Source organism: Geotrypetes seraphini, chromosome 2 (genome assembly GCF_902459505.1).
Source record: "Geotrypetes seraphini chromosome 2, aGeoSer1.1, whole genome shotgun sequence".
NCBI classification, from domain to species: domain Eukaryota; kingdom Metazoa; phylum Chordata; class Amphibia; order Gymnophiona; family Dermophiidae; genus Geotrypetes; species Geotrypetes seraphini.
The window spans coordinates 124,311,946-124,339,437 of record NC_047085.1 but is presented as its reverse complement, the minus strand read 5'-3'; the positions used below and the strand labels follow the sequence as shown (position 1 = coordinate 124,339,437).

Sequence of the window (27,492 nt, the reverse complement as noted above, 5' to 3'; positions counted from 1 at the left end):
GAGGCTAGGGGAGAGTGGGCCTCCTCTGCTGTTGGGCCATGGGCACTGCCCTATTGTCCCAATGATCAGTCTGCCCTTGATGGCAGACTTCTGAGTTAGCTGCTACAGGAGGTAATAGGATACTATATAACCTATCTCAGATTTTCTCCCCCTGACCATAGAAGACGCTGCAAAATGCAGATCTTTTTCATTTTCTTTTCAGTGGCATTAAAGAAAAAGAGGCAACACAGGTTGGCTCCCAGAATTTCCATAGGAGATAAAGAAAAGAAAACAGCATTTTTCCTCTTTTAGGAAATATATAGAAGTTATACATATTCACCAAGGAAGCTTTCCAGTAGAAAATATTTTGGGGGTAAAGGCCTTGGAGAAAAAGCCACCCATGGCTAATCCTACGGATACAGGCCTAGAGATTCAGAATAGAACACAAAGTATCTTTTCTTACTATGCTGTTCAAATAGGTTTATGGGGTGGGAGAGCATCTAAATTACCTATTTAATTTTCAAAAGGAACACAGAAGCTAAATAAATAATTTTTTTCAGGAAAGTCCAATGTTTGTCTGCTTTCACCAACTGGAATCCCCAACTCCAAGATTAATCAGTGCTATGTTTAATTTCAGATGTACAGATTCAATAGTTTCTTTTGCAGGTAAAATGAAAAGCAAACAGAATGACTGTTTATGTTTATTAAGAACTTTATATACCGCATAACAGCCTAACAGGATCCTAAGCGGTTCATATTCATCAAGAAAAGAACTCCATTAAAAATAGAAACGGAAAGCTTAAGAGCAAAAAGTTATTTTTTTTTCATAAAATATCATAGCAAACATCTCAACAATAACAATTCTAATAGTAAAACAATAAAAAAATCAAATTTCAATGAACCATAATTAATACCTACAGCTAAAAATTTTCCATTATAGAATTAATCATTACATAAACACAGATCACAGTCCCAAACTCTGTTCTAAGTTGAGAAGGCCAGTTGGATAAAATGTGCTTTTAAATGTCTTTTAAAGTTTATATATGATTCTTCTTTTCTCAAGTCTTTGGGCAGATTATTCCATAACCGTGGAACTAAATAAAAGAATGCACAATCTCTAGTTGACGCAAGAGTTGCCTTCAAAATATGAGGGCCAAGTAATATATTATCATTCAAAGATCGTAATAAACGCCTTGGGGCATAAAATAATACCAAATTAGAAAGATATGAAGGTTGTAGCTGAAATAATGCTCTATGTGCTAACATTAGGATCTTAAATTTGACCCTAGATTCCATTGATAACCAATGGAATTTTAAATACAAAGGTGTCACATGATCATGAATAAATGCCCGGCCTAATAATCTAATTGAAGTATTCTGCATTGTTTGTAAACACTTCAACTGTTCTGACCCAATACCTGCATATACTAAATTACCATAATCTAACTTAGGCAATACAAAGACATGAATTAATGTATGCAATGATTTCTCATCCATAAAATCTCGAATGGCTCTAAGCCAGTGGTCTCAAACTCAAACCCTTTGCAGGGCCACATTTTGGATTTGTAGGTACTTGGAGGGCCTCAGAAAAAATAGTTAATGACAATTTTGCATGAGGTAAAACTCTTTATAGTTTATAAATCTTTCCTTTTAGCTGTCTAAATAATAATATTGTGATTTATAGCTAAAGAGACATATGATCAAGTAACTGTTTTATTTTACTTTTGTGATTATGATAAACATACCGAGGGCCTCAAAATAGTATCTGGCGGGCCGCATGTGGTCCCCGGGCTGCGAGTTTGAGACCACTGCTCTAAGCTGTCTTAGTGCCCCAGAACCTTTAGCAACCACGCTTGAAACCTGTTCCTAAAAATATAAATGACAATCAATTATAACCCTCAAATATCTAAAATGATTTACTAGTTTTATACTGCAATTATTTAATGAAAAATCTAGTTGGTGTTGCTTTATCTCCAGAGATACAACATGCTATGGTCTTAGACATATTTAGAACCAATTTATGATCACTCAACCATTCTTCTATTCTATTTAAGCCAGCTAAAAGAGGACCTAAATCTAACATAGCAGGTGATAGTCTATAGACTAGTAAGATGTCATCTGCATAATTTCTAATTCCTAATTTCTGGATTCGTCTTGCCAAAGGGCTCAGGAAAATATTAAATAAAATTGGCGATAAGCTGACCCTTGCGGTACCGCACAATCTAGCAATCTATTGATCCCTCAGTGACTACTCTGAAAGTACATCCTCGGAGAAATGCTAGAAACCAGTCCAAAACTACTCTTGTTAAACCAGTCTCTTGTAAAATGTTTAATAAAAGACCATGGTCCACTAGATCAAACGCTGAACTCAAATCTAATGAAACTACCATTGCAAAATTCCACCCCATCCAAGATAGAATGAACCTCACTAAGAAAGCCTGCTAACACTGTCTCAGTACTATGCATTGACTGATTTGGAATAGTTCTTTATGTGAAGCCAAACAGACTTTGTCAATGACAACTGAGCCTTATGCAGAACTTTGTGCATTACTTTTAATCATTAATTGTACAATTATTTGAGAATAGTCATGAAAAACTTGCTGCAGCACTGAAGATGACCCACTGTGTAAATAATACTTGTTTTGATATCTAACTATTTTTGATATTAGATCAGAGCTTTGCATGTTACTGATGAATGATCAGATCTTCTATACTTCATCTGATGGTGAACCTTTTAACTCTAGACCATATCTCAAATATGAGGAGGTAAGTTAAATTTAGTACTAGTAATAGCAACATTTCCTTATTCTTTGTAAGTTCTGCACTGCCCCAGTTGAGAATATATTTAGGCTGTCCATTTTAGTATGGTATTCCCTTCCAGGAGTGACTATGATGGCACAGTCCAGGGTGCTGGTTAATTAATCTGCAGAATATTCTAGTCAGTAAGGAACAGAGCAAGAGAAGGAGGTATGTCACATGTATCTCTGAAGTGTGTATTAGGAGCTGATGGTAAGAAGAGGTAGAAAGCAGCCCAAGGCCCTGCTATGAAATCCTCAGTAGAAGGAACAGGGAATTGAAGAAGGAGGAAGCCTGCCTTTGGTCCCAAGTTTCTATTGGGGGTGCAGAAGAACATACAGCAAAATCCCTGTAATGGCATTTTTAGCATTTCACTGGTCATTGATCTTGAGGGGTCCAGCCATGGGCAAAGGGTGTTCCCGGTCTGTCATTCTGGGTCTGTGTCAGATGGGGTGAGATGCCCTGATCTGAGTTCAGAAAAAACACAAAGATCTGTGTAGTGAGAAGTACATGTTTGGACCACATGTATAAGGTGAAATATGAAAGGACTGAGCTGCCAAACCAGTGATTTATCCAAAAGCCCCATTGAGTCCAGAAGAGAGATTCAAGCATTTGGGATTATAGGTACTAAAAGGTTCTTGGGGAGTTACAGCACCAGGTATAAGGGGAATCCTAAGTCTGTTTCCGGAGAGTGTGAAAGCAAGAGAGTGTAGAAGGAAGAGTCGGAAACCCTCTTCTGCTTTTTATACTTGGGTTATGAGGAACTGTGACAATGAACTCCTCAAGCTAAATTAACAGACATATGAACAGCTATGTGAACAATATTATACCACTCTATATGCCTCCAATATGCTTTTCAGCCCGTGCCCTGCTATGCTTCCTGTTACCCAAGTCCTCTCCCCCTAAACTATGTGTGCCCTTTGTCCCACCTGGTTCCCCTCTGTACATGATAACATGTTAGCCTCACCTTATACTTAGATCCTCTGCCTATGGAATCTGTACATTTCTCCTTGATTAATTTGATAGCCTTTAATATTGTACCTAGGTTCCCTCTGTCTTCTATAACTCCAGCGGTCCTTCTGTTACCCCGTTCTCTGAAACTGTGTTTGTCCTACTGTTACCCACCCTGAGCTTTCTGGGAGAGCAGGAAAAAAATTGAAATAAATTAAAATTAAAAAAGCTGCACTTAAATCTGTAACCAATGAACTGTTTTGCTTTAAAAAAACTTATCCCAGTATAGGTTTGAGCAGCAGTTGGTTTGGGCTGGTCTGGTCTGGTGCATTGTGGTGGTGGTGTAAACACAAGGAATTGTTGAAAATTATGCCAAATTATATTAAATTGAGAAGTTAAATTATTTCTATTGAACTGGAAAGAAAATATAAAGCTGTACATAAAATATATGTATACTCATATACATATTAAAACAATATTAAAAAGTAACAAATAGGAATACAGTGATATGAAAAAGTTTTACCGCCTCCCTCCCCCATTCTGATTTCCTCTATTATTGCAATGTGTCACACTGAACTAAAACCAAGAAATAATTTACCTAGCAATGTTTTTTGTAGGTTGCCAAAGGGTCGACAGTCTTCAGTTCCACTAGCCTTTAGTTTTCTGATTACCAAACATTGTTAGAGCAGCCAACTGAGAACTAGGGAAGCCAGGACTCAAATCCCACTGAAGTTACTCAAGGTCTTGGACCAGTCACTTAGGGCTCATTTTACAAAGCTACGGTAGTGGCTGTTGCTGCAGTGATCGCTCTGACACCCATAGGGATTTAATGAGCGTTGGAGCATTTGATGTGTGGCAGCCACTACCGCGGCTTTGTATAAGAGGGGGGGGGGGGGTTAACCCTTCATTGCCTCAGATACAAAACTTAAAAATGATAAGCCCTCCAGGGACATGAAAAATACCTATTGTAATTTGCTTTGAGCCAAGACTGAGAAAGATATGATCTAAATCCAAAATCCAATACCAGGTATAGTGTGATCTTAAGTAATACAAAACATTACAAATGTCACTCAGGACCTACAGAGCAATTACGACATATCATAATAGCAGTAGTTTTTACAAGTCATAGAAGCACCTACCTCAGAAAAGACAGTATCAAAAACACTGCAGTGCCCACTAAAACATCAATATACATATTAGAAAACTAAACAAGCCAGATGAAAACACATCAATCATGCAATCCATGCTACCAGAAAACCAAATCTCTTTCAAACATGCAGAACACAGATCTTCATACAGCTTACAATAAGTAACCACAATATTAAAATAGAAATAGAAATTAAACTGAACCCCCCCAAGAAACTAGACTCTTCATACAGTGCAACAGTTGTACTCCCTATGAAAAAGCAGGATTCTGATCCTTTACAGCCTGAACATTGCCAGCCGATTTCCAACCTGCCACTGAGTTCAAAATTAGTTGAACAGGTCATAGCAGAACAACTTGTAGAGTTTGCTACTTCCAAGGTGGTGCTGAATCCAAGACAAACAGCATATTGGAAGGGGTACAGCACTGTGATAGCTTGAGTGGAAATGTTGAATGAGTGGAGGGGAATCCTTGACTCTGGTGGTTTGGCATTGGTGGTATTGTTGGATTTGGTATCTGCTTTTGATACAGTAGATCCAACATTATTATTACAGTTGCAACCACTGGGTATACAGTAGTGTTGGCATGGCTTAGAAGCTTTTTGCACAATCATATGCCAAATGGCTAGAATGTCAAGGGTCTCCATTGTCACTCATTCTATTTAACATATTTGTCCATTCATTGGTCAGTCTTATTTAGACATTTGGTGTCAGCCCATAAGCGAATGATCTTTTCTTAATTTGGTGAAATTGGAAGGCCAATATTGACTTATTCTTTTTACAAAATAGTTTGGATGCAGGTAAAGGTTGGTTAACATCACATTGTATGTTATTAGAACATAAGAACAGCCATACTGGATCAGATCAATGGTCCATCTGGCCACTGCACTAAACAGTAGGCTACTGCTCCACTCAACATCATCCATCATTTGCAGTTGGTGACCTAATAGGATTGTTCAAATCTCTTAAAGAATGTACAGAAAACAATAACCACTCCAGCAATTTGGCTTCCTTGCTAATACACAGAAGGCCTGTTGATCTTTTCTTAATTTGGTGAAATTGGAAGGCCAATATTGACTTATTCTTTTTACAAAATAGTTTGGATGCAGGTAAAGGTTGGTTAACATCACATTGTATGTTATTAGAACATAAGAACAGCCATACTGGATCAGATCAATGGTCCATCTGGCCACTGCACTAAACAGTAGGCTACTGCTCCACTCAACATCATCCATCATTTGCAGTTGGTGACCTAATAGGATTGTTCAAATCTCTTAAAGAATGTACAGAAAACAATAACCACTCCAGCAATTTGGCTTCCTTGCTAATACACAGAAGGCCTGCTCTACAAAACGTTGCCTTTGGCGCCTACATTGTAGTTGCCATTCAATGCGGTTATCAATCAGCTTACATTATTTATAGAATCACGTCTAGCAGCACCTAAGTGAGCTTAGGCATTGCTAGGTGACCTAAAGATAGGCGCTGCTACGTTAGGCCAAGTTTTCACTGGCGTAATTTACCGGTGCCTACTCAGATGCCTAGCGATGCCTAACTCAACCATGCCTATTCTCTGCCCTTAACCAAGCCTACTTTTTAGGAAGGCCGTCAGAAGGCATCTCCACTTAGGTCACTAGGTGCTACGTGGAATTCCACGCCTAACTTTTAATTAAAATTTTTACTAATTATTCAATTAACTTCAATGGCGCAGTCAGTTACCATGCCATTTAAGCTAATTGATTTCATTTAGGTTAGGTGCAGATTTCAGTTAGGATAACTAAAAATAATTAGTAATAACTTTTTACTCCCGCCGGGAAAGAACAACGGCATGCAAATAGAGAAAGATTATTATAAATGAGACATCAGTACGGCCAGTATAATAGCTTGGCCCCGGGCAGGAATTCATAGATGACAAGCACCAGACTGAAAGTCTACATAAGCCCTGCCCTGTACATCATTAATTGTCTCAGAAAATTATTTTCTTTATTTTCCTTATTCAATTTGTTTTCAAGTATAAATATAGAGAATAGTAAAAATGCAACTGCACACTGTAAATTCAGAGCGGGAGGAAAAAGTGGAGTGCTTTAAATGCCCCAAACTATCACAAAAATGACCAGAATCAATTAATCATTGCAAAAATCATCAAATAATCCTTAGAAAGACCGTAAATATGGTTGAACTTAGCTGAGTCCTGTTATGCTTGTAACACTGACTTGGCAAAATCCCGTCGGGTTCTGTCACCCCTCATCAGAGCTCCGTTTCGGTGTCTTCCTCAGGAGAGGGGACAAATGGATTCTCGGGAAGCAAAAAAGCAACAAGTGCTAATGGCGGACACAAAAAAGCAAGTTATTATATTGCCCGTACCGATGTCTCATTTATAATAATCTTTCTCTATTTGCATGCCGCTGTTCTTTCCCGGCAGGAGTAAAAAAATTACTGCTATGGTAATTATTTTTTGGTTAACCTAACTAGGACGCCATTTATAAAATCTGGCCCAGATTCTAGCTAAGCAAGGTGGAACATTTAAATGCACAAAGAGAAACATCAAGCAACTGAATAAAAATTAAATTCAAGTACTTTTTAATGCCATAGTAGAAAATTTAGTAGCTTTACAACCTCATGAATTCTCAGAAAAGACAGAAATCGACTTTTTCTTCTTCCATCAGATAACTGTGGAGAAATTGCCTGATGTGGCACAAGTGACCAGGCTGCTGGACCAGTATAGCACAGATCCTGAGTATCAGAAATTCTTCATCAATCTGGTGAGCACGATGCCAAGTACAAAAAAACCAAACATTTCCCTTCCAAGCAATGTGTTTGTTATAGTTTTCATTGTTTATTTATGATGGCCGTGTCAGTTGCACTGATTTACATAAACATCGCATGTCCAGAGACGTTGCATTTTCAACAAAAGTAGCAGAGCGCAAACAGCATTCCTACATTTCAGCCCACATTGTTTAGACATAACAGATGCTGAAGAAATAAGCCAAAAGGAAAATACAACAAAGGGAACCATTTTAAAGGAGGGTGCTTGATTAGAATGCATTCCAGATTGACAACATGATACAGTGTTAATAGAATACATCATTTGGATGTCATTTCTGGTTCCTACGTAAGTGTGAAACAAATGTGAAGCAATGGGCTTGAGTGCTCTTTCTGTAAACGGCCGCCTAAATTCTTTCCTTCTCTTTGTCCCTCTTTAATTGAACTGCAACATCTATCCATATGTTATATTTCTTTGGGAATGAGATGGCTCTCAAGCTACAGTATAAATGTCTAGATCTGAAAACATCTATCAGGCTGCTGAACCTCAGAAGAAGCCAATTTCATAGGACCAGGAGATGTAGGAAACTTTGCTTCCAGTTTATGCTCCAGTGTAAGAGGTTGCTGAAGAATTATTAACAATTATAAATGAAAATACAGTATACAAGCATTTTTGATTTGAAAAACAAAAAGGCTGAGGCAAAAATGGAAAAAAGTTTGCAAGAATGGATATGTGTGGGGCATAATTATTTATTTATTTGTTTCAATAGGCATGTGCATTCAGTAAAACACATTTGGGGGTCCTTTTACTAAGCTGTAGTAAGCAATAGTGCATGCTTTTCACAATTTAAAATGGCTTTCAATGGGACACGCTCAGGTGTCCTAGAGTAAGTTGTGTGTCTGCACACGCAAACCATGCACTAAACCATATTTCCAGTGCAATAGTGAGTCATTCTAGACAGACGGGTTGTATCCCCATGGTTGTGTGCCATCCATTCCAGATTTTTTCTCTGTGTCTCTGCTGTACTTCACAGGGCTTCTAAGCCCAACCTACAGTTTTTCCCTTCTGCGCGCATGCCAACAGGAGTGTTTGTTCTGCTCTTTCCATTTTATTATTTTATTTGGTGTTTTTTCATCCCTTTTTGGAGGTTTCTTGTTCTCGGAGTGATTATTCAGCTTTGCCAGCATTGAGATCACACAGACTTCAGTCTGCAGCTTACAGGCCTATCCCTGGTGGTACCTCTCAGCCAGCCTGCATTTACTTCACAGGAGCTCAGGGCTGTCCACATCTTTCTTCTGCCAAATAAAGGTTTGAGAGCCAGCTGTTGGGCATCCATAGGAGACTCAGCAGTGTCTAGCTGGGTGCCTGCTGCGTCTTCTTACCTCCACCCATCCATGAGTGCATCTGCCAGTCCAAAGGGATGGAGGTGCAGTCAGGCATAGGGTCTGACTGGCAGCCCGAATATCAGTGTCAAAGGGATATTCCCAGCATGAGGCAGTGATTTTCTGATTCCAGCTACTGTCAGAGAGCTGAAGCAGGTTGCAGCACATTACCAGCATAGCTCACAGTGAGTTAAAGGCTGTCATAGCCGGTGAGGGAGTTGGGGAGGTTGTAAAATTGAGGTTATGAGGGTTTCTGCTTGCCCCCCTGTGTTCCCCTACCTGAAAAATCCTAAAATTGCCATTTTTGCACTTTGTTTAATGTGAAAACTATCACAATTTTGGCATGAATGTCTTAGTGGCAGCCATCTTGGATTTTTAATAATCTTTTTTTTCTAAAGCTCCCTGCATTTCCAAAACTGCAGTTTTTGACTCAAAACATGTTGGGATGGAGTCCTTGGTCTGTCCTCATTTGAATTCTTGCCAGGATTGTGCAAATTTAGCGCCTCAAGAATGTCCTTGTGCCATGTGCTGTGTGGTGCAGCTGGGAGAGGCAGCAGTGCCAAGCTTAGCCTCTCCCATGCTTAAGCAGGTGACAAAACACTCAGCTAGCCCAGTGTGGTGGTCTTATTTATTTTCAGGGCTTGGCACGGCTACTAGTTCTGTGTGCCTGGCTGCGGATCCTCCTCAGCCTAAGAAACGCAAAGTTAAGTCATCTAAGGGTGACTCTAGACCCCAGGAGACAGAGGCTTTCTCAGAATGTATGAAACATTTGTGGAATGAGTTTCAAAACCAGTATTCTTCCCCTGCATAGTCCCACTCCGCCTCAGATGCGTCTCTCAGTGGCTTTGCTTCTATATAACACAAAAAATCTCCAAGGAAAACTGCCAAAGGAGCTTCAAAAGACACAGACCAAAAGGCAGAACAAGTCAAAAAGTTCTGAGAGTGGTAATCTAATGATTAGCAAGCCTGTGTGAGACAACACAAAAACGTGAATTTCATTAAATTTAGAAATATTAGTGAAGCGGGGTATCCTCAGCATGAGAGGTCAGCAAAGGTAAGCAAACTTCTGCCTGCACACCATCATAGGATACCTCATGTGTTCTTAACCAAAATAGTAAAAATTCTACAGTGAAGTAACTAATAATCACACAGGTAAAGTCAATCAGAAGAACCACTCTGAGAACCCACCAGCCAACTCCCCAAATAAACTCAGACTTAGCTTTAAAAGTATTTCTATTAATCTTGCAGGAAGACAGGGGGTAACACAATGATTCAAAAACCCCTAATGGCTGGGTTCAACCAAGCCCAGTTTTGGAAACTCAGCATTCCTTCATCAGGAACCTGTTACTGCTTAACAGCTGGAGAAAACACAAAGAAAGTTCAAGCCGGCTGGGAGGAGGGCGGAGCTTCTATAGGCACATCTTTAGCTCAGTCAGTCTCTTTTCTTGCACTGCCTGATCTTAATCTCGGAACTTAAAATTTATTTCCTTTTAATTTTTGCTCAACCGACTTCGCCTTTCGTTCGCGCTTCTCGAGGGAGTCCTCTCCAGCATCTAGCCCACTGCCCACATGGACCGGTCAGCCGCCATTCGTCCACTTGCCATGGCGGGGAGCCATACACCGCGGCAGAGAACCAGAACCAAAGCGCCGTGGAGGTCGCCGCCACCTACAGCAGCGTCACTCTCCGCCCGAACGCCACTACCTCCTACAGTGGCACCGCTCCCCACCCTAATGCAATTGCGAAACAGAGGGACCAAAGCTGAGGCTGGGAGGAACGACCGTGCACCCAAGCGCCACAGCGGAGAGCCGAACCAGGGAGCGCCTTGGAGACCACTGCCTCTACCTTCGGCGGCACCAATCTCCGCTAAAGAACTTTCACGGATGAGAAAGATGGGACTGAGGCAACAGCCCCTGCCCATCACCTCGAGGACAAAACCTGCAGGAGGTCTATCACCTCGGTGACGAAACCCACAGGAGGCCCAATCGATGTTACAGAAGCAGCATCGGAACATATCCACAGTGCAGGATTCATCTACTAAACCAAACCACCACGAATTTGTACTTTATTTTACTTTATTTTATTTACCTATTTATTTATTTTTTCTATCACTTGCATCTTGATTTTTTCTATCACCTGCTTCTAGAATTTTTTTTCTACTACCTCCATCTAGTATTTTCACTTTAACTCACTACTAATAACCCTGCTCCTAACCAACTGGAAAGCAAATGCAAACTTCATCTCTCCAATACTAACTATAGCAAATTCCAAGGGAATCACCCAACCAACCTGGCATCCCATAACAGACAGAAACTCAAACTATCAGACTTACACATACCAACCCACCCCACAATCAACAAGAAAACCTATATAAGACCAAACCCATATAAGACCAAAAAACAGCCACACCAAAGATCACTCATATACCCGAAAACAACTCACAACATACCAACAGACTATACCACTCTCAAATGTGCATATATGAACATCAGAGCTTAGGCCCCAAAATAGAACGCATAAAAATCTGGATAGAAGAAGATAACCTAGACTGCCTTTTCCTCTCAGAGACCTGGCTTACCTCGGACTCGGACCCCAGAATAACTGAAATTTGCCCAAAAGCCACAATTTAACAGTGGCCTACAGAGAAAATAAAAGAGGAGGAGGAATTGCCATCATAGCCAGTAACACCATAAACCTAAAAATACAAGACAAAACAACCAACCCTTACATGGACTTACTAGCCTGTCAACTTTCAAGCACATCACTCAAAGGAACACTAACATGCATACTCTGCTACATAACCCCAAGTTACTGGAACACAACAAAACCAATATTTGAAGAATTTATATATCGAAACTCATTAACGACAACCTACAACCTAATCCTAGGGGACCTCAACCTCCACCTTGAAAGCCAATCCTGCAAACATAAAGGAACCTTACTTTCATACCTCGAGGCCTTAACATATAAAATCCTACCACATATAACATATAAAATCAAACCACACACGAAAAAGGACACCAACTCGACATCGCAGCCTACATGTCCCAACAACACACACAACCAGAGATCCAAATGTCAAATGGAAAATGGAAACGTTCCCTCTGGTCTGATCACTACACATACTCCTTCGAAATCAATTGGACCAATAACAAAAGCATTCCAAATTACTCAAACAATAATGTACAACTCACGCAAACACATTGATCCCACCACATTCTGGACAAAAGCAGACACCATAATCCAATACTACATACCCAAAGACTTCATCTCACAATGGAACCATCTAAGTACTGAAACCCTGGACAAACTAGCCCCTGAAAAACCCAAAACCAAAATCCACTGAAAATCAGACAAGTGGTTTGACAACGAACTACTCCAACTCAAAAGGCAATGCAGACAACTAGAAAGAAAATGGAGAAAAAAGCAGCCAAGAATCCACAAAAACAGCATGGAGAATAATGAACCAAAAATACAAACAGAAACTGAAAGAAAAAAGAAAGACCTACTACTCAAAGCAAATAGGAGAAGGACCCCAAGATACAAAAAAGCTATTCCAGCTACTAAAAGATCTCACTGACACCACACCCTTCCTAGCCAACAGCAACTCACCCCCTCCCTCAGCCACTCTCTTAGCCACATACTTCAAAAACAAGATCGCAAACATCAGAGCCACGTTCAGTGAAATTCCCACTCACATAGAAGAGACCTCATTTCCCCCCGCAGAAAAAGAATCAGTGGCAGCAGACAGAACCTGGTCCCACTTCTCACCCATACTATGGTCAGACTTCAACAAACTATATAATAAATACAGCCACGCTGCCTGTGACCTCAACCACTGCCCCCCATACTTACTGAAAGCCTCGAGCACACTATTCCGCTCCCTGCTCCTACAATGGATACAATCTCTACTCACAGATGGACAGTTCCCACAAGACCTCAGCGAAATCATCATAACTCCGATACTAAAAGACCCCAAAGGAACGACGGACCAACCATCCAACTACAGACCCATAGCCTCAATCCCACTGAACGTCAAGCTGATGGAAGGCCTCATAGCCAAAACCTTAACCTCATACCTAGAAAACCACAACTTACTCCATCCCACACAATCTGGCTTCAGATACAACTACAGCACCGAGACCCTACTAGGAATACTGTTGGACACAGCTAGACAACATCTCTGTACAGGCAAGAAAATCATGCTCATACAACTAGACCTCTCTGCAGCCTTCGACCTGGTAGACCATAACATCCTCCTAAAAATGCTAGACTCCATAGGAATCTCAGGCAAGGTTCTCTCATGGTTTAAAGGCTTCCTACAATCCAGAACCTACAGGGTTAAAACAAATAAAGAAAAATCAGAGCCATGGTCCAACCCCTGCGGAGTTCATCAGGGATCACCTCTATCTCCCACACTATTCAACCTATACATAGCCTCCCTCAGCTCCTGCCTAGACGAATATGGCATAACCTCATACAGCTATGCAGATGACATCACCATTCTCCTCCACTTTGACCACCCAGAACCCACCATGACAGGCACAATACACAGAACACTCAAAACAGTAGCAGCATGGATGATTGAACACAAACTAAAACTTAACCCTGACAAAATAAATTTCATCCTCCTAGAAAACAGCAAAACTCCAACCTTAACAAACCTAGTAATAAATTTGATCTCATACCCCATTCAACCCACACTAAAACTTCTTGGAGTACTAATTGACAGAGGTTGAACCATGCAACTTCAAATTAACAAAGTAATAAAAGCATCATTCGTAACTATGAGAAACCTAATACAAATCTGAAAATTCTTCGACAGGAAACAATTCCAACTTTTGGTACAATCTCTTATTCTTGGACTAATAGACTACTGCAACATACTATACCTCCCCTGCCCAGCGACCATGATAAAGCAATTACAAACAATACAAAATACAGCTTTAAGCCTCATCTACTCATTGAAAAAATATGACCACATCACAGAAGCATACCACAACTCACACTGGCTCCCAATATAAGCAAGAGTACACTTCAAATTCTACTGCCTTCTATTCAAAGCTATTAATGGAGAAAGCCCATCCTTCTGGAACAACCGACTAACTCATTCCACCTCAACCAGGCACAGGAAAACCCACTCACTATTCATACACCCACCAACCAAAAATGTCAAATGAAGAAAACTATATGACAATCTAATGGCCACCAAAGCAGCAAAACTAGACAGACAAATCACCAATCTGCTGTCTTCGACCACAGACTACAAAACCTTCAAAAAAGAAACTAAAACCCTACTCTTCTAAAAATATATAAAACCTATTTAACACGACCAATTCCTTCCCAAACTCCACCTACCACAATCTCTAAGCCTTTCAAATATAAAATGTTTCCAATTACCCAACATGTATCACCTCAAGTCCCGACAATTCTTGTAACCTCCTGGTAAATCTTATGTAATCCACCTTGAACCGCAAGGTAATGGCGGAATAGAAATCACGTAATGTAATCTATATATATAAAATCGGAGGTATGTATGTGTGTATGTATGTGTGTATGTGCCGCGATCACGCAAAAACGGCTTGACCGATTTGAATGAAACTTGGTATGCAGATCCCTCACTACCTGGGGTGATATGTTCTGGGGGTCTCGCGGCCCACCTGCACACGTGGGCGGAGCTACAAACAGAAAATCAGATTTCACCCATTCATGTCAATGGAAAAAATGTAAAAAGCTGCCATTCTCACAGTAATTCAAAAACGGCTTGACCGATTTGAACGAAACTTGGTATGCAGATCCCTCACTACCTGGGGTGATATGTTCTGGGGGTCTCGCGGCCCACCTGCACACGTGGGCGGAGCTACAAACAGAAAATCAGATTTCACCCATTCATGTCAATGGAAAAAATGTAAAAAGCTGCCATTCTCACAGTAATTCAAAAACGGCTTGACCGATTTGAACGAAACTTGGTATGCAGATCCCTCACTACCTGGGGTGATATGTTCTGGGGGTCTCGTGGCCCACCTGCACACGTGGGCGGAGCGACAAACGGAAAATCAGATATCACCCATTCATGTCAATGGAAAAAATGTAAAAAGCTGCCATTCTCACAGTAATTCAAAAACGGCTTGACCGATTTGAACGAAACTTGGTATGCAGATCCCTCACTACCTGGGGTGATATGTTCTGGGGATCTCGCGGCCCACCTGCACACGTGGGCGGAGCTACAAACAGAAAATCAGATTTCACCCATTCATGTCAATGGAAAAAATGTAAAAAGCTGCCATTCTCACTGTAATTCAAAAACGGCTTGACCGATTTGAACGAAACTTTGTATGCTGATCCCTCACTACCTGGGCTGATATGTTCTGGGGGTCACGCGGCCCACCTGCACACGTGGGCGGAACTACAAACAGAAAATCAGATATCACCCATTCATGTCAATGGAAAAAATGTAAAAAACTGCCATTCTCACAGTAATTCAAAAACGGCTTGACCGATTTGAACGAAACTTGGTATGCTGATCCCTCACTACCTGGGGTGATATGTTCTGGGGGTCTCGCGGCCCACCTGCACACGTGGGTGGAGCTACAAACAGAAAATCAGATTTCACCCATTCATGTCAATGGAAATAATGTAAAAAGCTGCCATTCTCACTGTAATTCAAAAACGGCTTGACCGATTTGAACGAAACTTTGTATGCAGATCCCTCACTACCTGGGCTGATATGTTCTGGGGGTCTCGCGGCCCACCTGCACAAGTGGGCGGAGCTACAAATAGAAAATCAGATATCACCCATTCATGTCAATGGAAAAAATGTAAAAAGCTGCCACTCACAGTAATTCAAAAACGGCTTGACCGATTTGACCGAAACTTGGTATGCTGATCCCTCACTACCTGGGCTGATATGTTCTGGGGGTCTCTCGGCCCACAACTCTATGTTGCTTGCTCAAGGGTGGGTTCACCCAACAATTTATATGTTCTTGCTCCTAGAGGTGAAACTAAAAATGTTGTTTATAATCACGTTTTGCGTTAGTTGTATTGTATTCATTTTGTCAAATATTTCACATTATAATTTGAATATTGTACTTTTTTTTAAGCTGTAAAAAAATAATTTCATTCACCACTATAAAGTATCTTTATTTGAATCCATTTACAGTGTTATTGCTCTAATTAAATACCCGTGCAACGCCGGGGCATCAGCTAGTGTAATATAATCCTTATGATGATGACTAGCTTGCTGACCCCCTAATTACAAGCCAAAACATACCACTTATTAGGGACAGTGCACCTACTACCATCAGCTATTATAGTGTCTTATAAGAACTAAACTCAGGAAAAGGCCTCAGAATCGGAGCCTACGCACAGTCTTGATCACAGACTGAAGTTGTCAGCGTAGTTTTTGAAAAATTTCTGGCGGCTGTGAACAATGCTGTATTGATTTTGCCGTTGGCCCTGAAGCAGTGGAAAAAGTAGTGTATCCACGAAACGGCAGTGGCAGCAATCTAACAGCAAACAATGAATCATTTGAAGCTGAGGCAATACTGAAGCACATGAAAGAAGATTGAGATAAGTGCTCAGTTGCTAGTTTTTTCAAAACTTAGGAATAGTTGCATCTACTAAAATAACATTCAGTTACTTAGAATATTTAAAATTATTTATTCAAAAAAGTATTAAAAATATTTATAAAAATTATTAAAAAATACTAATACACATTCTCAGGTTTTTGGCCTATGACTGGAGCTAAGGAGCTAAAAAAACTACGCTGACAACTTCAGTCTGTGATCAAGACTGTGAGTAGGCTCCGATTCTGAGGCCTTTTCCTGAGTTTAGTTCTTATAAGACACTATAATAGCTGATGGTAGTAGGTGCACTGTCCCTAATAAGTGGTATGTTTTGGCATATATAATAGGTTGAATCCTTTGAGCCACTTTGGGTGACACCTTATAAGTTATTCCCCTAATTTCAGGCAACACACTTCCTGGGATGGGTGTCCAGGGACTGTGTGCTGGATCTGCGGATCCCTCTGGGGTTTTGGAACCTGGGAAAGATCCTACTATTCTGCATTTGTTTAGGTCTGCAGCTTTGCTGGTTCTTGTTTCGAAGTCTTTACAGGCGTTGAATTTAGTCACTCAAACGGCTCTGTCCACTTTTTCCTCCTGGCTTTGTGGTATGTGCTCGCAGTCTGCTACCTTTCCCTTGTACCCTATGTGCGTTCTAATCTCAGAGCAGTATGACTCTCTGGAAGATGCTCTTAGGATAGCAAGAGCCATGTCTTGCTTGTATCCTCTGGCACAGGAGTGCCAGCAGCTTCTGGGTCAGCCTAGGGTTGATTCTTTAGTTGCACAAGTGACTAAGCACACCTCTCTACCCTTAAAGATATGCAAGACCGCTGTGTGGATGTGGTCCTCTGGAGACTCTTTGATGCAGCTGCTTTAGGCATAAAAGCTGCTTCGGCGGCATTCTGTCACACACACCTGCCTCTCTCAGCTGCACATGCTGGAGAGTGAGGCTGTGGATCCTCCTCCTCAACTTCTTTTGGCTGGATCAGATTATGTTGCCGACTCATTCTATGACCTTGTGCGGGTTTTGGCAAAAGTGTTGGTGTACACCATTTCTGCCCACAGGATGCTCTGGATCAGACAATGGGCTGGTGATTCCACTTCCAAGGCTGCTTTGGCTAGACTTCCCTTTAAGAGGTAGTTATTGTTTGGCAAGGGCCTGGAAAACCTCATATATTCTGTGGTGGACCGTCACCCTAAGATCCTGCCTGATACAGACCCCGGACCTCTAGATTCAACTCTTGCTGGATATTCAAGCTATAGAGCAGGTACCGCCCGACCTCAGGGGCTCAGGCTGCATGTGGCCCAAAACGGCTCTCACTGTGGCCTGGCTCTCACTCCGCTCTCCTGCTCTTCCTGTTTTTAATTACCTTGTCCCATTTTCGGAGCCCAGGATTTCTCTCTGCTTCTCCCTACTTCCCCGATGCAGCAACACCAAGGCGCATGCAGCGACTAAACTCCACAAGCGCTGAGCCCACAAGTCTTCCTCCCCCCCCCCCAACATCAATTCTGACGTTGGAGAGGAAGTTCCGGGCTAGCCAGGCAGCAATTGGCTGGCCCAGAACTTCCTCTCTGATGTCAGAATTGATGTCGAGGGGAAGGGGGCAGAAGGCTTGTGGACCCGGCATTTGTGGAGTGCAGTCACTGTGTTGGTGTTGCTGCATCGGAGAAGCAGGGAGAAGCAGAGTGCATCAGGGGAGGGGGGGCAGGGGAAGCAGGCTGTGTCAGGGAAGCAGGGAGGCTTGAGGGGAAGCAGGGTGGCTTGGGGGGCAGGGAAAGAGAAAGAAAGAAAGGGGGAGCAGGGAGATAGAAAGAAAAAGTTGGACTCATGGAGGGACAGAGAGAGATGTTGGTTGGGGAAGGAAATGAGGTCTGGAGGAGAGGAAGCATGCAGGAGGCAGAAAGAAGGGAAGAAATATTGGATGCACAGTCAGAAGGAAGTCCAACCAGAAACTAATTAAATCACCAGACAACAAAGATAGAAAAAATGATTTTATTTTCAATTTAGTGATTGAAATGTGTCAGTTTTGAGAATTTATATCTGTTGTGTGTATTGTGTGTATATGAAAAATGAAAGGAAAAAATTGCATTACAATTAGTAAAGGGAGCAGGATCTGGAGCAGAGCTTGAGTAAGTTTAGGGCGGAGCTTGGGAGGTCTGTGGTTGGGGTACTTATCTTGAAGTAGTTGAGAAACACTGCTGTAAGCAATCAGCCGCCACCAGTGCTTCTCCTCTCCTGCCCTCTTCCCTGCTGGCACCCCCTACTGGCGTCTCAAGGCCCGTCTGGAAGGCCTCTGTGCATGCACTGATGTCAATGTGATGATATCATGCATGCATGTGATGTCATCATGGCAACGTCTGCACACTTCCGGGTGACTCAAGCCGTGGCCATTACCTGTGGCCCTCGCTACATTTTCCTACTTTGTTTTGGCCCTGGATCATTTTTGAGTTGTGCAGGCCTGCTCTATACCCTTTATCATGCCAAAGAACAGCTCCGAAGATTGGAGGCCTGTTCTGGATCTTTAGCAAATGAATGTGTCTCTCAAGGTTCCACGCTTTTGCATGGAGACATTGTGATTGGGTATTGTAGCGATTGCCCTGGGAGAGTTTGCCTCTCTGGATATCTCAGAAGCTTACTTGCACATTCTGATATTTCTATCCCGTAAATACTTGCGGTTTCATGTTTTGGAAAATCATTACCAGTTCTTGGCTCTACCCATTGGGCTGGCAACAGCACCCTGTACCTTCATGAAGGTGATAGTGATCGTGGCAGCTTACTTAAGGCAAATGGGTCTGTGGTGCATGGTGGATCAGGTGATTCAGATGTTAGAGGACCTGGGCTGGATTGTGAACTACAGAAAAAGCAATCTGATGATTACACAGTTTCTGGAATGTCTGAGAGTTCTCTTCGACACAGCTGCAGGCCACGTCTATCATCCAGAAGCATGCAGACAGAAACTGTGTGCCCAGATATCTTCTCTACTGGAACAGCCGGCTCCTTTGGCTTTGTTCTTTCTTCAAGTCCTGGGGTTCATGGCTGCCACATTGGATGCAGTTCCTTGGGCGAGGGCGCACATGCATCCTCTCCAGCATGCCTTACTCTCTCACTTGGCTCTGCACAGGGATGCATTGCAGATCTGTCTTCCATGGACTATGGAGTCTCGGGCCAACATGGATTGGTGGCTTCTCCCACAGTTGCTCTGCAAGGGCTTTCTGCTGCATATTGCCTCCTGGATCGTGGTGATGACAGGGCTGGGGAAAGCCAACAGTTGCCTGGGAGCATATGTTTTGGTGTGAGGTATCCTTGGAGGATACTATTGAAATGGGATATTTAGAGAGCCCTAGTATAGAGGTTCTAATAATGGTGAAAGAAAGCCAGGAGGGTTTAAGAGGAAGGCAGAGTAAAAGACTCAAATTTTCCCTGTCTTCTCAAGGAGAAAACACAATTTGAAGTGTCTATATACAAATGCTAGAAGCCTAAAAAATAAAATAGGAGAGTTAGAGTATATAGCACTGAATGATGAGGTAGATATAACAGGTATCTCAGAGACCTGGTAGAAGGACACTATGTTACCCGGGTACAAATTATATCACAAGAATAGAGTAGATCAAATTGGAGGGGGGGGGGGGGGGTTGCGCTATATGCTAAAGAGAGAATATGAATCAAATCAAATAAACATTCTGAATGACATAGAAACATAGAAAAAAGCAGCAGAAAAGGGCTATAGCCCTCCAAGTCTGCCCATTCCAAGTATCCCCTCCCCTGAATTTACTCCCTTAAAGATCCCACGTGAGTATCCCATTTTCTCTTAAAATCCGTCACACTGCTGGCCTTTATCACCTGGAGTGGGAGTCTGTTCCGATGATCCACTACTCTTTCAGTGAAGAAGTACTTCCTGGAGTCGCCATGAAACTTCCCTCCCCTGATTTTCAGCGGATGCCCTCTGGTGGTCAAGGGTCCCATGAGCCAGAAGATATCATCTTCTGACTCGATGCGTCCCGTGATGTACTTATATGTTTCAATCATATCTCCCCGTTCTCTTCTTTCCTCAAGTGAGTACAGCCGCAATTTTTTAAATCTTTCTTCATACGTGAGATCCTTGAGCCCCAAGACCATCCTGGTGGCCGCTCGCTGAACTGACTCGATCCTCAGCACGTCCTTTCGGTAGTGTGGTCTCCAAAACTGAACACAGTACTCCAAGTGAGGCCTCACCATGACTCTGTACAACGGCATCATAACTTCAGGTCTCCTGCTGACGAAACCTCTGCGGATACACCTCATCATTTGTCTTGCCCTGGAGGAAGCCTTCTCCACTTGTTTGGCAACCTTCATGTCCTCACTAATGATCACCCCTAGGTCGCGTTCCGCCGTGGTCCTAACCAAGGTCTCACCATTTAGTACATAAGTTCTACGCGGGTTTCTCTTACCCAGGTGCATTATCTTGCATTTTTTAGCATTGAAGCCTAGCTGCCAAGTAGTTGACCATTGTTCCAGCAACAGTAGGTTGTGTGTCATATTATCAGGTAATAAGCTTGTGCCTACTATGTTGCAAAGTTTGGCGTCGTCGGCGAACAGTGATACCCTTCCTCTAAGTCCTTGCGTCATATCTCTTATGAATAAGTTAAATAGAATCGGGCCCAGGACCGAGCCCTGATGCACTCCACTGATCACGTCCGATGCTTCGGATGGGGTACCGTTCACCACCACCTTCTGAAATCTACCGCTCAGCCAATCCCCAACCCATGTAGTTAGAGTGTCTCCTAATCCTATCAATTTCAGCTTGTTCAGTAATCTTCGATGAGGGACGCTATCAAATGCTTTACTGAAGTCCAAATATACCACGTCCAGTGACTCTCCGGCGTCCAGTTGTCTAGTAACCCAGTCAAAAAAGCTAATCAGATTAGATTGGCAGGATCTACCCTGGGTGAACCTGTGTTGGTGTGGATCACGCAGTTTTTCTTCGTCTAGGATTGTGTCAAGATTCTGTTTGATCAGTGTTTCCATGAGTTTACACACTATAGACGTGAGACTCACTGGTCTGTAGTTTGCTGTCTCTGTCCTGCAGCCCTTTTTGTGGAGTGGGATTACGTTGGCGGTTTTCCAGTCCAAGGGGACCCTTCCTGTGCTTAGGGAAAGATTGAAAAGAACAGATAATGGTTCTGCCAGGACTTCCCTTAACTCCCTGAGCATTCTGGGGTGTAGGTTATCCGGTCTAGAGAGTTGCGCGGGGACAGAAATCCCACCCGTCCCCACCCGTCCCCGCCAAAGTCCCACCCGTCCCCACCCGTCCCCGTGAGGAATCCCACCCGTCCCCACCCGTCCCCGTGAGGAATCCCTCCGTCCCCACCCGTCCCCGCGAGGAATCCCCTCCGTCCCCACCCGTCCCCGCGAGGAATCCCCTCCGTCCCCGCCCGTCCATATAAACTTCAGAAATAGTTATTTCATTTAATTATGCTACTGAATTAAAGGCTCTGGTAGAAACCATTTACAAATAAGCAAAAAGACTATTAATTTGAAAATATTAATTGGGAAGAATACATACTTTGCAAATGGGTTTCTACCAGAGCCTCTAATGTTTATAAATTTTTATCAACACAACTAATATACTACTTTATCCTGAAGCAAAATAAAAAAAAAGAAATATAATTCTTTTCCTACCTTTGTTGCCTGGTTTCTGCTTTCCTCATGTTCTCATTCAATTCCTTCCATCCACTGTCTCTCTTCCTTCTGCATCTTCCATTTGCTCTGTTACTGTGCCTCTCCCTTTCTTCCCCCTTCCAAATTGGTCTAGCACCCATCTTCTTCTCTCCGCTCCCCCCATAGTCTGGCATCTGTCTTCTTCCCTGCCAGCGTCTTCTCCCTACTCTCTCTTCCCCATTCTCCCCCCATCTTCCCCATGTCCTGTCAGCGTCCTTCTCCCCCCTCTGTCTTCCACATGTGCTTTCAGTGTCCTTCTCCCCCCTCTGCTTCCCCATGTCCTTTCAGCGTCCTTCTCCCTCTCTGTCTTCCCCATGGCCTTTCAGCGTCTTTCTCCACCCCCCCGTCTTCCCCATGTCCTTTCAGCGTCCTTCTCCACCCCTTTGTCTTCCCCATGTGCTTTCAGCATCCTTCTCCCCCCTCTGTCTTCCACAAGTGCTTTCAGAGTCCTTTCCCCCCCCCCCGCCCTTCCCATGGCCTTTCAGCGTCCTTCTCCACCCCTTTATCTTCCCCATGTCCTTTCAGCGTCCTTCTCCACCCCTTTGTCTTCCCCATGTGCTTTCAGCATCCTTCTCCCCCCTCTGTCTTCCACAAGTGCTTTCAGAGTCCTTCCCTCCCCCCCCCCGCCCTTCCCATGGCCTTTCAGCGTCCTTCTCCACCCCTTTGTATTCCCCCATGTGCTTTCAGCGTCCTTCTCCCTCCTCTGTCTTCAAGTGCTTTCAGCGTCCTTCTCCCCCCCCTCCTTCTCTACCGCCTCGGGTGCAGCACAGCCGGCCAGGTCCCCTTACTTTTGTGGCACTTCCCCGACCGACTGACAACAGCCCCGGTCCGACAAACCTCCCTGCCCTTAACTGCGAATCTAAATTACCTTATTACAGCTGCTGTATACAGCTGCTGTAAGAAGATAATTTAGATTCGCGGCTACAAGGCAGGGAGGATTGTCGGACCGGGGCTGTTGTCGGTCGGTCGGGGAAGTGCCACAAAAGTAAGGGGACCTGGCCGGCTGTGCTGCAACCGGGGCGGGGTGTGGCGGGGCGGACCGCCCCGTCCCTTGGTAGCCACTCGAACCGCGAGGATACTCTCCTCCTTACCTGCACTGCCTGCAGCACAGAGCCAAACGGAAGTCATCCCGACTCAGTCGCGCGGCTCTTCTCTCTACCTTCTCTGCTTGCAGCACAGAGCCGAACGGAAGTCTTCCCGACGTCAGCGCTGACGTCGGAGGGAGGGAGGGCTTTAAGCTTTAAGCCCTCCGACGTAAGCGCTGATGTTGGGAAGACTTCCGTTCGGCTCTGTGCTGCAAGCAGAGAAGGTAGAGAGAAGAGCCGCGCGACTGAGTACATCCAGCCCCGCAGGAACCCCGCGACCCTCGGAGGCGTCCCCACGGGATCCCCGCGACCCTAGGGGGCGTCCCCACGGGATCCCCGCGACCCTAGGGGCGTCCCCACGGGATCCCCGTGACCCAAAGGGGGAACCCGCGGGATGCCCGCGGGTCCCGCGGGATTCCCGTCGTCCCCGTTCCCGTGCAGCTCTCTAATCCGGTCCCATGGCTTTGTTTACTTTGAATCTTGATAGTTCGTCATAGACGCTACTGGGCGTAAATTCGAAATCTTGAAACGGGTCTTTCTGGTTATCTCCCGTCTGCAGCTGTGGACCAGCTCCCGGCGCTTCGCGGGTGAACACTGAACAGAAGTATTTGTTTAGTAGTTCTGCCTTCTCAGAATCTGATTCCGCAAAGTTACCGTCCGATTGCTTCAGGCGTACTATCCCATCTTTGTTTCTTTTCCTGTCACTAATATAGCTGAAGAAAGATTTATCCCCTTTCTTAATTTTCCGTGCTAGCTCTTCCTCCATTCGGAGTTTGGCTTCTCTGACTGCTGTTTTGACAGCTTTAGATCTGTCTAGATAGTCCTCTTTCGCCCCCTCTCTGCCTAAATGTTTGTAGGTGATAAATGCGTCTTTTTTCTGTTTAACTAGGTCTGAAATTTCTTTACTGAACCATTGGGGTCTTTTGTTTCTCCTGCATTTACTTACTGTCTTTATGTATCGGTCTGTTGCTTCATGTAGGATGGACTTCAGAGACTACCACATATCCTCCACATTGTCAGATATTGCTTGTTTATGTAGCTCCTGATGGATAAAATCTGTTGAAGTCTGTGCCTTTAAAGTTGAGAACCCTTGTTGCTGTGTTTGTCTTAGGGAAACCTTTCTTGAGGTTGAGCCATACCATATTATGGTCGCTGGAGGCCAGTGTGTCTCCTATTGAGACTTCCGTGACGCTATCTCTGTTGGTGAGAACTAGGTCTAGTAACGCCTAGTCCCTGGTGGGCTCCAATACCAATTGCTTGAGACGTGCACCCTTTATGGAGGTTAATATTCTTTTGCTGCTACCCGTAGTCGCGGAGAGTGTGTTCCAATCTGCATCTGGCATGTTGAAGTCTCCTAGCATTACTGTGTCCCCGCACAGTGTGATGTTCTCTATGTCCTCGATTAATTCCATGTCTTTGTCCTCCTGTTGCCTGGGAGGTCTATATATCACCCCAAGGTATAGGCATTTTTCATTCCCTCTGGCCAGGTTCACCAGAGGGATTCCCCGGTGTATCTAACATCTGTGATTCTGGTGGTTTTGATGCTTTACTTAGTGTATAGCGCTACTCCTCCTCCCAATTTACCCTCTCGGTCGCAACGAAGTAGGTTGTACCCTGGTATAACCATATCCCACCCATGCGATTCCGTGAACCAGGTTTCGGATATCGCTATCACGTCAAGATCGGCGTTTGTTATCTCAGTCTCTAATGCTAGAATTTTATTGCCCAAGCTGTGTGCATTAACATACATAGCCCTCCATATCTGTGAAGAGATTCCTTTACGAGCTAGTGTGGCTCCTAAATTATTAGTGATATTTCTCCCTGAATTATTGTGGATATCATTGGTACTTACCTTAGACTTGGTAGTGTGAGTGCGACTTGCCTCCTCAGGGTGGTTTCTTACTGCTCTGGGATATAAGTATGTACCCTCCCCCAACTTACCTAGTTTAAAGCCCTATGGAGTAGGCGGGCCAATCGATGTCCAAATACGTTTCTACCTCTTCTGGTTAGGTGGAGTCCGTCTGGTCCTTGTAGTACCTGGAGCGTCTCGCCGTGGTTTAGGAATCCAAAGTTCATTTCTATGCACCATTCTCGGAGCCATTCGTTAGTCCATTGAATACGCTCTTCTCTAGCTCTGCCTTTGTTTCTTACTGGAAGAATTGATGAAAAGACCACCTGTGCTCCTATCTACTTCAACTTCTTTCCCAGCTCTCCAAAATCTCTGGGGATGTTCTCTGTGGAAGCCATATGGATAAAAAAGAAATTCCATGTGTGAAGGGAAGGAATATAAAGGTAGGGTTATACTACCGTCCCCTGAGACAAAATGAGGAGACTGATGTAGAAATGTTTTCAGAGATTAGGAATGTTGGAGAGTTGGGCGACAGTATAATAATGGGTGATTTCAATCGCCAAATTCTATAGGACGAGATAAATCAAAATCACTAATACACAAAATACTTTTATCGCCTACTGCGGAGAATGGAGAATACTGTTTGGTAATAATAAATTGTGGAGGAGAAAAGGACCTCCCTTATAACGAGGTGCTCATCATAACAGCAAAAAGCTGCAAAGCGAGTAAACCCTCAGTTCATCATAGGTCATAAAAACCTCCCCCACAAGTATAACAAATTGTCTTCCATTCAACAGCAGGAAAAGCACAAAATAGGAAAATCGTTCAAAAAACAAAACACAAAATGAGATGTGGAACAGTGTACAGGAAATGACAGCGTGCTGAGAAGAGAGGCAGTCTTGTAAGAGTTCAATCATACTCTATGTCCAGATAATCCAGGCAAAGGTCCGCACAAAATCCAAATATCCACGTAAAATTCAAAGTACTTAGCTCAAAATGATGAACCCCTCCTTGACTGGAACAGGAACTCTTCAAAATTTCAGCAACTGTTCATTCCTCCAAATCACGCTTTACCACGGCGTTTCCAAAATGCCGTACATCCACGGCAAACTCCAAGTGCCAGAAAAATATAATACTAATCCCTATGGGAGTACCCCATTTTGCTTACGCGTCATCAGGGGTCAAAAACATATAACCACACATCTCAATTCTGCTTAGCAATTACTGTGGATCTAGGTGGACTTGTGGGTATCGTTTTCGTGGATCCGGGTGGACTTGGGGGCAAGTTTTTAGGGGGATTCCGGCAGGAGGAAGTAGGCATCCCTCCTGCCAGTGATCTTCGGGGGGGGAGGGGAGGGGCGTGGGGTTCCGTCAGGAGGGACTGGGCATCCCTCCTGCTATTGATCATCGGGAGGGGTTTCTGGCAGGATAACTGGGTATCCCTCCTGCTGATGATCTTTGGGGGGATGGCGGCAGGAGGAATTGGGCATTCCTCCTGCTGTGGCCATTTGGGGGTGGGGGGCTTCGGGAGTTCTGGCAGGAGGGACTAAGCATCCTTCCTGCCAGCTATCTTCATGGGGGGACCAGGTTTCCTTGCTGCGATCAGTTCAGTGGCCACATGTATTTGAAATGTAGGCAGGCATTTTTCTTGCCTACATTTCAGGTGCCTATTGGGGCAGCCCTACACGTCTCCCTAGGCTTGCAAAAATGCCTACAATGTAGGCTGCCTGCCTCGGGGTGTTTTTTTATTTTTATTTTTCCAAATCATGTGTCCCGATTGGCAGGTTAGACAGCGGTAGGATACCTATTGCCGCTTACAGTCGGGAAGCCGTTTATAGAATTTGCCCCTGAATGTGCACCTCACGCATGCCTATTCTTGGGACATGTAAAACCTACTTCGAGCTATCTATGCATGTAAGTCACAACTTTTCTAAAATTACTACTTTTTGCATTTATGCAATTTGTTGTGAATAAATTCACTATTTATTCATGCTAAAGGGACACGCCTATTCTAAAGTTGGAGAAAATGACAGCAGATAAAGACCATAGCACTTATCCTGTCTGCCCATCCATCCTAACTAAGGCCCCCTTTTATGAAGACATGTTAGGCTTTATCGCCGATGCTCATAGGAATTCTACGTGCTTCGGAGCTTTTACTGCCACAGCCGGCAACAAAAAAGCCTAATGCAGCTTCATAAAAGGGAGGGAGCGGGGGGCGGTATAATGGTTCTGTTTCAGTATGTTAGTACGGATGGGCAGACAAGATAGGCCGTATGGTCTTTATCTGC

General features: G+C 43.6%; 1 protein-coding gene across 2 annotated transcripts in view; it reads left to right on the top strand.

Annotated features, from left to right (window-relative positions):
• Positions 1-27,492, top strand: part of LOC117355639 (chloride channel protein D-like) — a 236,796-nt gene that overhangs the window by 198,971 nt on the left and 10,333 nt on the right. For both annotated transcript variants that reach the window (XM_033934508.1, XM_033934509.1), the window contains exons 14-15: positions 2,649-2,745; positions 7,533-7,628. In XM_033934508.1, coding sequence (XP_033790399.1) covers positions 2,649-2,745; positions 7,533-7,628 — 193 coding nt within the window. The remainder of the gene's footprint in view (positions 1-2,648; positions 2,746-7,532; positions 7,629-27,492) is intronic.